Source organism: Heterocephalus glaber, unplaced genomic scaffold (genome assembly GCF_053883595.1).
Source record: "Heterocephalus glaber isolate CG9 unplaced genomic scaffold, H.glaber_assembly_v1.0 deba00000937, whole genome shotgun sequence".
NCBI lineage: Eukaryota > Metazoa > Chordata > Mammalia > Rodentia > Bathyergidae > Heterocephalus > Heterocephalus glaber.
This window is the reverse complement of record NW_028258173.1, coordinates 5,611,232-5,623,756: the sequence shown is the minus strand read 5'-3', so window position 1 is coordinate 5,623,756 and position 12,525 is coordinate 5,611,232. Positions and strand designations below refer to the sequence as shown.

General features: G+C 43.3%; 1 protein-coding gene and 1 pseudogene across 6 annotated transcripts in view; both read right to left on the bottom strand.

The window, feature by feature from the left end:
• Window positions 1–12,525, bottom strand: part of Prpsap1 (phosphoribosyl pyrophosphate synthetase associated protein 1) — an 80,864-nt gene that overhangs the window by 17,086 nt on the left and 51,253 nt on the right. For 2 of the 6 annotated variants that reach the window (XM_087208442.1, XM_087208443.1), the window contains exons 3-4: window positions 7,898–7,950; window positions 4,557–4,623 (exon numbers count right to left, since the gene is read on the bottom strand). Coding sequence is in view for 1 of the 6 variants with exons in the window: in XM_004860749.4 (XP_004860806.1) it covers window positions 4,557–4,623; window positions 7,898–7,950; window positions 11,751–11,920 (290 nt within the window). In the remaining 5 variants the exon portion in view is untranslated. Of the gene's footprint in view, window positions 1–4,556; window positions 4,624–7,897; window positions 7,951–8,170; window positions 8,694–11,148; window positions 11,272–11,347; window positions 11,644–11,750; window positions 12,176–12,525 lie in introns of those variants that run through there. The other 4 variants (XM_004860749.4, XM_087208445.1, XM_087208444.1 and 1 more) reach the window with 4 other exon arrangements.
• On the bottom strand, window positions 1,122–1,284 carry LOC147828754 (U2 spliceosomal RNA; annotated as a pseudogene).

Sequence of the window (12,525 nt, the reverse complement as noted above, 5' to 3'; positions counted from 1 at the left end):
TAAAAAGTGAGATGATCCAAATCAATGCCTTGTAAGCTCCTGAATGTTAAGCTGGAAGCCGGCATGGCCTGCAGAAAATGATATGTATACAAATAAAATATATATAAATAAATGTAAATAAAATATATATAAAATACATATAAAATCCTTGGAGTCCACACTTACAATCAACACCGGACATCAAATACACTAGAGCCAAAGTCCTCCTCCACGGTAGGCTGCTTGTCAACTTTGGCTTGATCTTGTGGTCCTCCTGTCTTAACCTACTTATGTGATACTGTGTGGTCCTACACAGCTCTACTACACTGGATGTGGCCTCTTACCAGACCTCAGTGTCGACAACAGAACTCAAGCTGAAGTTAATTTAGTAGATTCTGCAAGAGCAGCTATCCAGATAATTAGCAGGTTTTTAGCTAGCATTGTCATGGCATTTATAATACACAACTGCCTGCTGTCATCAGGAATGAGGAGCCCACCACAAAGCAGGTCCAAAAGTAAGACCGTAACATAACAAGTAATTTTCGAGGGGACTGATTTCAGGTTTTCTTTTCATTAATTCCAATTTCTTTCATGAGGATTTATTTTCTAATTTTTTTCTCTTCCTGCCCAAAGCCAAGGAAATCCTCCTCAGCCCCTGCTTCCTATTGGTCAGGAAGGTGATAAAGGGGCCTCTGTCACACTGGCTTTATCCATTTACTGAGAGATTAAACTGGCCAAATTGGACACAGACAGTTACTCTGGGCTGGCAGGCTGAGGAGAAATTGGCTGGAAGCTTCTGCTTTATCTGCTCCCTAAGAATGTTCCATGCACATCCAGGCCAGTTCTTGTAGTCTTTGTATCTAAGTAGGACAATCTTAACTATTTTACCAACAGTTCTCTTTTTTTTACCCTAGAATAATCACAACTTATATAAAATAGCTCTGACTGCTCTATCATTTTAGATAGGCACAAACTCGTATGTATTGAGGAAACAGACACAGTGTACACATTAATTAAACTGCTCCAGACTGCAAAAAACAGCACCATAGATGGAAGAAATGGGAACATAGGAATGGGGTAGGACTGTCTGCAGCAAATAAGCTATAAATGGTACTTTAATGTCTTCTTTACACCAACATGCTAGTACTTGTATATAAACATGAAAACTGTCCTTCAAAAAAATACTTTGTCAGTTCATTATTGTATTTAGTTCCACTGCTCCATAGATTTGGAATGTTTTTGAGTAGTACATACAGTTCAACTACCATACTACACTTGATCTTAGCCAAAAGGCTGAGAAGCGATGCTCAACTACCATACTATACCAGCATTATCACTTCATTCAAAATGGCTTGCCATTTCCAAAAATTCAATCCATCCTCAACAACCAAAAACTTACTATTATCAAAAGAATTATGCTCCCATGCTGAAAGTGATTTTAGGAGTTCTAAAGCTATTTTGAACAACAGCAGCACCAAAAGAAAGAAATGAGGTGAAAAAAGAGAAAGGGATGAGGGCTCAGAATGAGGGCTCTGAAGGCAACCTTATCAACCCCCTGCTCTCCAGCTCACACACTCCTCAGTCATTAGTGTCATCCACACTGTGTGGAGTAACAAAACAGGATCTCTGGCTCAGGAATGTTTCCTAAATACGAGCAACAGAACAGCTGCTCACATGCCAGCACAAGGAGAGCTAAGCCTAGGGCTCACTCCCCCCAGCTTTTCCTGGAGAAGAGCGGAAAGTCAAGGCTAAAACTCCAGGTCCCAATGCAGTTGATGAGCAGTGTCAATCAGATTTCCTAAGCAATTCTCCCCATGACCCACAGCCTTTGCTAACACGAAGTCAGGCAGGGTAGGAAGAGACTCTGCCAACCAATTCCACCTTTGGACTTAGACCTCCCTATTTCATGGAGGATTAATGGCAAAGCTGGTCTACACCTGTGGCTGAAAAGCTGACTTTCTCTATTCTACCCTTTAAGAAAGGGTTCTTAGCTGGGCCTGGTGGTGCACACCTGTTAATCCCAACACTCAGGAGGCTGAGGCAGAAGGACTGCGGTGAGGCTAGCCGGGGCTACATAGTGAGACTCAGCCTCAAACAAACAAACAAACAAACAACCCCCCCCACACACACACAAGGTTCTCAGGCCAACATGGCCAAGCCAAGGGCCTAGGGTCACTTTCAGGTCTTTTCTAGTTAGGTGCCATTGGAGAGGGGACCTGAATGAACCAAGAGAACCAGCTACAGGAACTAGGCCAACAGGTATAAAGGATAACATTTGTGGATGGGCTGCTACTAACTTTCTCAAAAGTAGTCAGTTTACGGGCTGGGGATTTAGCTCAGTGGTTTCACTGCCTGCTGTGCAAGCCCAAGGACCCAAGTTCGATCCCCAGTACCAAAAAAAGAGAAAAAAAGCAGTCAGTTTGTTTTTTTTTGTACCGGGGATGGAACTCAGGTCCTTGCGCTTGCAGGCCAGGTGGTGGAACCACTGAGCTGAATCCCCGGGCCAAAAGTAGTGAGTTTAGAAAGATCTGCTGTCCAGTGGGGACTAGCAGTTTTGTAAGGGAGCTAAAATAGACAGATTCAACATTCTATAAATGGTGACACACAAAAGGTCTCGTGCCCTGCCTGTTGGTGAAGGATTTCTCACCTTTACCCTCCATTCCTATTTCCAGATTTATGTATCCTAAATAAAAATGTAAAGAAGCTGGACACGGTGGTGCACACCTGTAGTCCCAGCACTCAGGTGGCTGAGGCAGGAGGATTACTGCAAGTTCAAGGCCAGCCTGGGCTATATAATGAGTTCAAGGGCAGCCTGTACCACATAGCGACTCTGTCAAAAAAGAAAAAAAAGAAAAAAAAACTACATCTGTATCTACATCTATAGCTATCTATCAATACCTACATAAAATACATACTCAATACGATATTTCTTCCAAAAGAGATTGCACAGTATCAATATAGTCCAATCATAAGTAATAAATAGTACAAGTCACTGAGTGTGCAGCAAACAGCTTTGTCAGGCTGGGTCTGTCAGACCTGGAAATGTGCAACAGCAGTGCCAAGTGCTTCCCAAATTCAAGGTACTAAGGTCAATGCTATGAAAGAGGAAAAACAAAAGCCATGCAGAATCCACTTTCTTGTGGATTCATATGCAAGCCTCTCAGGTCTTCTTATTTCTAAGATGCATTTTAAAACCACTGAGCAGAAAGACTCCAGTCACTACAAGAGGCAAACAATACAAAACTAAATTTTCTGGAGGAAATGCAACAGACATGTCTAGCAATACTACACATATTGCAAGTGCAATTGTATCTATCAATACTACAACGCATGGAACCTCACGCCCAGCAATTCCATTTACTGGAATCTTCCTACAGATACACTGGAAACATGGGCAAAATATTATACATACAAGGATGTTCACTGCAGCACCACTGTGTTAGCCCAAGTCTGGAAATAAACTGGGGAACATCTCTGCAATACATCAGACAGCAGCAAGGAACAGATGGTGAGAACAGCTGGGCATTGTTACCCATGCCTGTAATCCCAGGGTGGGGGAGGCAGAGAACTGCTGTGAGTTCAAGGCCAGCCTGAACTACACAGCAAAACCCTGTCTCAAAAGAAAAAAAAAGACAAGAACATTGCCTCACCCCTGTAGCACCCCTTCCTAAGACCCACAACCTGAATCTCATCCAGAAATATCTGACACATCCAGGTTAAGGGATTTTGACAAAATGTAACAAAATGTTAGCCTTCAAAAAACAGCCTTCTGGGCTGGGGATTTAGCTCAGCGGTTCCACTGCCTGCCTCACAAGCAGAAGGACCCGAGTTCGATCCCTGGTACCAAAAAAACCCAAAAAACAAAACAGCCTTCAAAAGTGTCAAAGCTTTCAAAGTCAAGGAAAGATAAGAACTGCTGCAGACTGCAGACTGGAAGAATAAACAGCTGCAGGGCTGAATTAGCTCCTTCTGCTTGAAATGCTGCTATGGCAATGGGCAGAACAGGCACGGTGGCACATACCTGTAATCCCAGCACTCTGGGAGGCTGAGGCACAAAAATTACAAGTTTAAACCCAGGCTAGGCAACTCAGCGATGTAGCAAGACCCTGTCACAAAATAAAAAAAGAACTAAGGATGTAACTCAAGGCAAAGGCCTTGAGTTCAATCCCAGTACCACACAAAAAAATCCAAAAAACAACTGTCTTTGATGGGTGTGAACCAGGAGCAGTTAGGCAGTATGCTTAATAATAACAAGCTTTAAAAAAATAAAAATAAAAATAAATAAAATAATAACAAGTTTTTCAGCAGAGCTGGGCTGGCTTTGGTTCAGCAGATGCAGAAGTAAGATATTTTGCCCTAGAGAGCCTTAAAGCCTGGAAAGATGGGCAAGTAAACCAGTAACAGTACAACAGTACAAACAAGGTAGAATTCCAGAAACTAGAACTGTACTTTATAAAGTAGTTTAACACAGACACAAATTTATAATTTAAAAACCTTGAATGGTCCACGTGAAAAGATAATTATATTATTAAGGTTTTTAGAAGAAAAGGGGTACATAAAACAGTGCTAATTCTTACCGGGGTATTGTCTGTATAATGAAAATATCTTGGCCACGAACAGATTCTTTTATTTCAACTCTTGTTTCTGAAAAACAAAAAAAAAGTTCTGAAGTTTTAAGAAAAGCACTTCTGGGCTGGGGATTTAGCTCAGTGGTGCTGTGCCTGCCTCACAAGAGCAAGGTCCTGAGTTCAATCCATGGCGGTGGTGGTCGGAGCACTTCATAATGCTTCAAGTAAACCTGAGCCTACAACAACATTTTACTTTATACAGCAAAATAAATTCTTAATAATTTCAGAATAACAAATTTAGAGACATATATTATGCACACACACACATATGTATGTATATACCACGCTAGAAAATAAGTAAAAAATAGAAAATATAGCCAGGTGTGTTGGTGCATGCCTACAACCCCAGCACTTGGGAGGCTGAGGCAGGAGGATCGCTGCAAGTCTGAGGACAGCCTAGGCTACACGGTGAGTTCAAGGCCAGCCTGGACTACATAGTGAACCCTCTTTCAAAAAACAAAGATAGGGGCCGGGGATTTAGCTCAGTGGTTCTGCTGCCTGCTGCGCAAGTGCAAGGACCCGAGTTCAATTCCCAGTACCAAAAAAACCCCCCCAAAAACAAAAAAACAAAGATATAACTAACCAACAAGTCCACATAAAGTCTCAGGGTTTGAAAAAACCCAAAAACTCCACCATCAAAATAAAGACATGAACAATATACTTAGTAAAATGTTTGTACAGTACAAGCCAAATAGTAACATGTTTAATAAAGTAGTCTATGGAGATATTTCAAACTCTAAAAAGCTCCAAAGTTTTTTGGTCCCAAGCATTTCAGAAAAAGGATACTCAGTCTGTAGTAAGGAAGTACTAATAAGTCAAAAATAGTTGAATTTTATAAACATTCTGGTGGAAGCTGGATGTAGTGGCACACACCTGTAATCCCAGGATGAAGCAGGAGGATCACAAGTTTCAGTCTAGCCTGAGCAACTTAGCAATATTGTCCCAAAGTAAAAAAAATGAAGAAAGGCTGGTGATGCAGCTTAGTGTGAAGGCCAAGAATTCAACCCCCAGTCCTGCCAAAAAAGAAAAGAAATATTCTGGTGGAGGTGAGTAGAATGGACTTAGAGCTGTTAGCAATGGAGATGGGAAGCCTGTTGGAAGCCAAGCCTTCAGAGAGATAACAAGGCCTAAAGCAATAATGGAAAGGCAGGGAAAGGGAACTCCATTCCCTACCTTCTCCCCAAGTGCTTCAACTCAGAAGATCCTCAAACATATAACCAGGAATTAAACTGGAGATTGCTAAAGAGAGAACTTCATCTATCTACATTCAACTTCAGATTTTAGATACTAAAATCTCCTGTTTTCTCCAGGCAGTAAGGTTTTTGCTTTGTTTTGACACAAAATAAGACACTATATAGTTCAGGTTAGCCTTGAATTCACTATGTAGCCCAGGCTGACATCAAACTCACAAGCCTCCTGCCCCAGCCTCCCAAGTGCTGGCATTTCAGGCGTGTGCCTGGCTAAAGTTTTCAAGTCACCAAGTAAAACGCTGCTAAGTGTGGGGCTGGGGATTTAGCTCAGTGGCACCATGCCTGCCCTGCAAGCGCAAGGTCCTGAGTTCGATCCCCGGTACCAAAAAAAAGGCTGCTAAGTGTGGAAGCTGGGTGAAGGAACTTGTGGTTAATTAAAACACATGTGACTTACACATATCTGAGAATGTGTGCTTCCCATTCAACTACCCTGTAAACTACCTTTTTCTTCTATTGAGCTTTACTTTTTTAGATCTCACACATCACCAAGCCTTAATAATTAATCTCTGCAAACTCCTTATAGGCAGTTGTATCTTAGAAAGAGAAAGGGAATCATAGAATCAGGTACCTAGGCTTCCAACTTTGCAAAAATAATTCAAAATGATTCTATATCACTTTGCCTTTGCAATGAATAGAAACACTATAATCTGAAGTATGTGGTCCAGTAGGAGGTTTATGATACATTTGTAGGACACTAGCCATCAGCAAAGTACCTTCAAGCATTCTCAGTTACCGTTCTCAGTTAACATGTGTTCTTCACACAACCCAGAGGGAAGCAAAATGGGTTATCAACTCAGTGAGTGTCCAGAAGAAAAAAAAAGGTAAAGATGGAGAATTTAAAGAAGTCTTCTTTTGGGGGTGCTCTACCACTGAGCCACGTCCTCAGATTTTTTTTGAGGGGGGCTATACTGGGAACTGAACCGAAGCCTTCACACTGAGCTGTATCCCCAGCACTTTAAAAAAATTTTTTGAGACAGTCTTGCTAAATTGCCCGGGCTGGGCTCAAACTGACAATCCTCCTGCCTCAGCCCCTCTTTGTACTTGGATTACAGATGTGTGCCACCACACCCAGTTTAAAGAGGTCGTTTCAAGGGTCTGGGATTTAGCTCAGTGGCACCCCCACCTGCCTTGCAAGTGGAAGGTCCAGAGTTCAACTCCAGTGTCAAAAAAAAAAGGTCATTTCAATAAGTATCAGATTGCTCTTGATGTCATTTGATGACGTTCTAAGACAGGTAAATGTAAGAAGTATTTATCAAATATAAACCAACGTAGAATTATATATATATACACACACACAGACACACACAGACACACACACACACATCCCTTTTCATTCTAAAACAACAGGATTTTTTCATCATTGTAGAAAAGAAAGGCAACATCAGAAGAGAACAGGAGGTCAGGATCTGGGGAAGTACATAACAAATACGCACACCTTCAATGTCAAACATAAAATATTTCTGTCTGAACTATAAAGTGAGAACCTGTCTCATAAAACCACAATGAGGGTGGGGGGGAAGCTTCTGTGTTTTGTTTTGTTTTTTGGTACCGGGGATCAAACTTGGGACCTTCCGTTTGTGAGGCAGGCAGCCGGAACCACTGAGCTACATCCCCAGCCCCTGAAGTTTCTGTGTTAAACGTGAATAATAGTTGCCTCCCCCGCCACTTTGTTTTTGGCAGTACCAAAGATTGAAACTAGAGGTTTATCCCCAGCCCTCTTTATTTCTGTATTCTGACACAAGGTCTTACTAAGTCACTAAATTGTCCAGGTGGGACTTGAATTTGTGCTCCTTTTTCCTAAGCCTGCCAGAGTGCTAGGATTACAGGCTTGTACCACCAGCTTTACTATCTGCCTTGTAAAAACATGCCACCTGATTAAACAGTGTAGGGAAGAAAGGATTTTTAAGAAACAACTTACCACTTATTCCACTTTTGAATGCTCCCTACTCATCCAGAGTAGCTGCCTGCCTCTCTTGTCCCTCGTCCCCCCACCTTTGAATAAACTGTCTTTTATATTAAAAAAAAAAAAAAAAAACTTACCTCCATTGGTCTCTTGGTATACAACAGACTTCCCCAAATCAGCACCAAGACGCCTAAAGGGAAAAAAAGAAAATTAAGGTGTTTTAAAATCCAGTTCATATGATATGTTTTAACAAAAAGACTCAAAATAACTAGACTGTAGATCAGAGCTGCTGAGGTTGTAGCTGACTGGTAAAGCCCTTGCCCAGCATGTGCAAGGCCCTAGGTTCAACCTCCACTGCTGCAAAAAAAAAACCAAAAAATAATAAAAACAAACAAATTATCAAAAATTACCTAGATGTTTTCGGACATGGTGGCCCACGCCTGTAATCCTAGCAGGATTCAGGAGGATCAAGGCCAGCCTGGGCTACATAGTGAGTTCAAGACCAGCTTCAGCTATGCAGTGAGACCCTGTCCTGTCTCAAAACAAAACAAAAAGAAAGTCTAATTCATGCCTGGTATGGTGGCGCATACCTGTGATCCCAGTAATTTGAGAGGTTGAGGCAGGAGGATTACAAATTGGAGACTTGCCTAGCCAATATAGTGAGACCCTGTCTCAAAATTTTAAAAAAAGATTGGGGATATATAGTTTAGTGGTTGAGTGCTTGCCTAGCATGCACTAAGCTGGGTTTAATCCTCAGTCCTGCAAAAATAAATACACTATATTATGTTAAAGAACAATGGTTTTTAAAGTCTCTATCATGCCAGGCCTGGTGGTGCACTCCTGTGACCCCAGCACTAGCAAGGATCACTGTGGGTTTGAGGCCAGCCTGGGCTACATAGTGAGTTCAAGGTGAGTTTGAACTGCATTTTGAGAGCAAAAAACAAACAAAAAATCAGCACTACCATTTTACAAGCAAAATGATATGATATACAAGTAGAATCTATTTAAAAATACTCCAGCCAGGTATATATATAGAATGGAATATTATTATGCTTAAAAGGAATGAAATTCTAGTGATGTATGTGAACTTTAAAAAAATTATTCTAAGTAAAATAAGCCAGACACACGGATAAAAACAACCATTGTATGATTTCACTTATAGGAACTATCTAAAGACAAATTCAGAAACAAAGTAGAAAAGAAGTTATTATCAGAGGCTGGGAGAAGGGGACAATGAGGAGTTCATACCATGAGTATACAGAGCTATAGTTTAGAATTATGAAAATGTTGTGGAGATGGATGGGATGGTGGTGATAGTTGTACAACACTGTGAATGTGAATGAATTGTACACTTAAAATCTGTTAAAATGGTAAATTTTATGTTATGGATTTTTTTTTTTTTTGGTACCGGGGATCAAAGTCTGGTCCTTGAGCTTTCAAGCCAGGCAGTGGAACCACTGAGCTAAATCCCAGGCCCTTGGCTTTTTTTTTGAGACAGGGTGGGCCATCACACCCTGTGTGCTATGAATATTTTATCAACATTTTTTTTTTCGGTTGGGGTCTTTTTTTTTTCTTTTTTGGTACCCGGGATCGAACTCGGGACCTTGCGCCTGTGAGACAGGTAGCAGAACCACTGAGTTAAATCCCTGGCCCTTTATCAACATTTTTAATACTCTACCCAAACAAAAAGAGTACAAGATAGGTAGAGCAATGAAAAAAGATTAGCAAAAAACTCAACGTAGAAACTGGATGAAAGACACATATGGATTAAGAATGACATACATGTAGCTGGGCTTGGTGGTGCATGTCTGTTATCCTAGCACTTGGGAGGGAGAGGCAGGAGGATCACCAAGAAAGGCCAGCCTGGGCTACATAGTGAGCTCAAGGCCAGGCTGACTACATAGTGAGACCCCGTTTCAAAAAGCACCCCTCAAAAACCCACACATGTGGCTGGATGTGGTGGCAATGCCTATAATCTCAGCTGAGGCAGGATTACCAGTTCAAGGCCAAGGTAGGCCACAAAGTAAAACACTGTCTCAAAATGGCAGTAAAACCTCATATTTAATTTATACATATATATATATGTCTTCGAAATGTAACGTGCATCTTTTACTGATTAAAGTGCATAATCAAAAAAGTCTGAAGATCTGTTTTTGAAGTTCAGTCTGAAAAGAATCAGAAATCGTAATGTCAAGGGTCATTCACTCTGGTGATTTTCAAACCTTGCTTAGTAGTAAAACCTTTTTTTTTTTCCCAAATAAAATGTTGCTGAGGGGTTGGGGTGCAGCTCAGTGGTAGAGTGTTTGCTCAGCATGTACAAAGCCCTGGGGTCAACCCCCAGCACAGCCAAAATTAAAGTACACACTCTCAGACCCACCCACATTTTACCAGAAACTCAATATATGAAACAGATCAAGGAAGTATTTACAAACATTTATCATTTACAGTAACTTCAAACCTTTTGAATAGGGCAGGAAAGACTCTAAGAAAAAAACAACAAAAAAGCAAAAACTACTTACTATTTCCTTCAGTTTTCTAGAGTCATGGTCATGTGTGGTAAATCTGATCCAATATAAACAAGTACCAACGTCATATTTAAAGACAGTATTTTAAAAACAAAGTATTTTAATTTGCCTCAATAAGAAAGCAAATAATCACGGGGAGAAACAGAAACTAGGTAGTAGATTGCAAAAGTATCATTGTTTTACTCTTCTAATCTTACTTAAAACTCCAACTGAAAACAAGCATAGCTGAAAAAATTTTAACTAGTTTCCCATTTCTACATTACCATCTAGAATTTTAAATGTTCCTGCAGTTAGCTGGGCGTGGTGGTGCATACCTGTAACCCCAGCACCTGGGAGGCTGAGGCAGGAGGCGCACCATGGTAAGTTCAAAGCCAGCCTGAACTACACAGCAAAAGACTCTCTCAAAATAATTTCCTGCAATTATTTACCAACCCTGAAAATTCATGGAGAAATCAAATGTAACTTCTGAGAATATGAAAATGACTTTGTTAAAAGACAAACTATTCATTGTTTTATATTTCTAGGAAGTTTATTTGCAAAAGAGTGCACAAGGCGCTTCTCAGCAGTAGGACTCTAGGTTTCTCCAAAAGAGGCACTAGAAAAAAAAGGCCACTTAGTAAACAGTGCCACTATGAGCCCTCGTTCTGCTGGGTGCTTGAACTTCACTATCTGTTAGGCGCACAATGTCCCCTTAAACAGAATCATGCCCATTTTACAAAGGAAGTTCAAGAAAATCAAGTCTTGGGAAGTGAAGGGGAAATAAGAAAATTAAGATGTGTCCCCTGCATGTCCCCACTCCTCCTGATGAATGTAATCACTACGTACTGCAAATATGGACTAATAAAAAGAAAATCAAGACTTGCCTGATGTCGTGGAGCTGTTATCTGGCAAGCCTGACAAGGGATCCCAGAGCTCTCCGACCCCAAAGGCCACCTCAGACCCAAAAGACTGGGAAGGGCTGATCCAACCTCAAGCTGCCTTGCACACCACAGGTGGCCTATAACTGCCCTCATCCCGACCCTAGGAGCTCTTCCGCCTCGCCCTGCCCTGCCCTCCCCGCACCTTGGTCTGTGGTGGGATCCGCCGCGTCACAGCTACCTTCGGCCCTCTTATTAGGAGACCGAGGTCAACTCCAACCGTGGGGAAGGGGCCGAACCCCCCCTCCAAGGGTTAGGAAGGCTCCCACCCGCTTGGGATGGGAGTGGGGGGGACAGCCCAAGGAACTGAGAGGGCCACTAATCCACCAAGAGTCGGCTCACAGCTTCTCAGCCGCAAAACCGGGGGAAGGGGGTGGCTCCCGTCCCCTCCAAGTCTGTCCAGCTCTGCAACGGCACGATTCTCCCCCGCCCCCAGGGGAGGTGGCCCGCAGCTACCCCTAGGCCACGGTGCGGACGGTGGGGGTGGGGGCGGTCCAGGGGGGCCCCGGGGTGAAGGGGGCGTCCCCGGGCCTCAAGCCGCCGCTTACTCGGTGATGCGCTTGGCCAGCTCCGTGCAGGCGGCCGTGGAGTTGGCCGAGAAAACACGGTAGCCAGTGCGAGCGGCGTTCATGGCTGGCGGGGCTGCGGGATGGGCTCGCGGGGCGCGGAAGGCCGAGTATGGGGTCAGCGGGGGCAGCAGGAGCAGCTTCTTGGGCATCGTCCGGCCCGAAGCGCGGTTACAGTCGTCCGCCAGGAGCCGGACCCGGGAGCGGCTCTGAACGAGGTGACCGCGAGGCCAGGCGTTAGGCTAGGAGAGCCGCTGGGAAACACACGCAAGGAGATAAGGAGCGCAAGAACCCAGCCCTTCGCGTCCCAGAACCACTAAGTGCCTAGGCTCCGTCCACAGCGCCACACACCTCAACCACCTCAGAGCCCGACTGACTCGAGGCCGCGCCCCCTCCTGGCGTCCGAGGGAAGGGGGCTAGAGCGCCCGAAAAGCCGCCATCTCAGGTGAGGGCAGGGAGGTGTGCAACATTTCAGATGTTGTTCTTTCTACAGAGGCATCGGAAATTCTCTCCGTCATTTGCTTCTGTCGCTCCCAGAGGACCTCGTTTGTTCTGATGCTGTGAGCGGTGCATCCCAGCTTGACAGTGGTCTCAGCCGTCTTCAACTTCTCTGCCAGGATCCAAAATGTCCTACCACTGAGGAAGTAGACGATCTAGCTTCGCATCTCTATGATTACACTGCGCGGGCGCCTTCCGAGGCACATGCGCCTAGCTGGGATTTAGTTGAAAAGTGGAAGGCGGGGTTATTTCCAGTTTG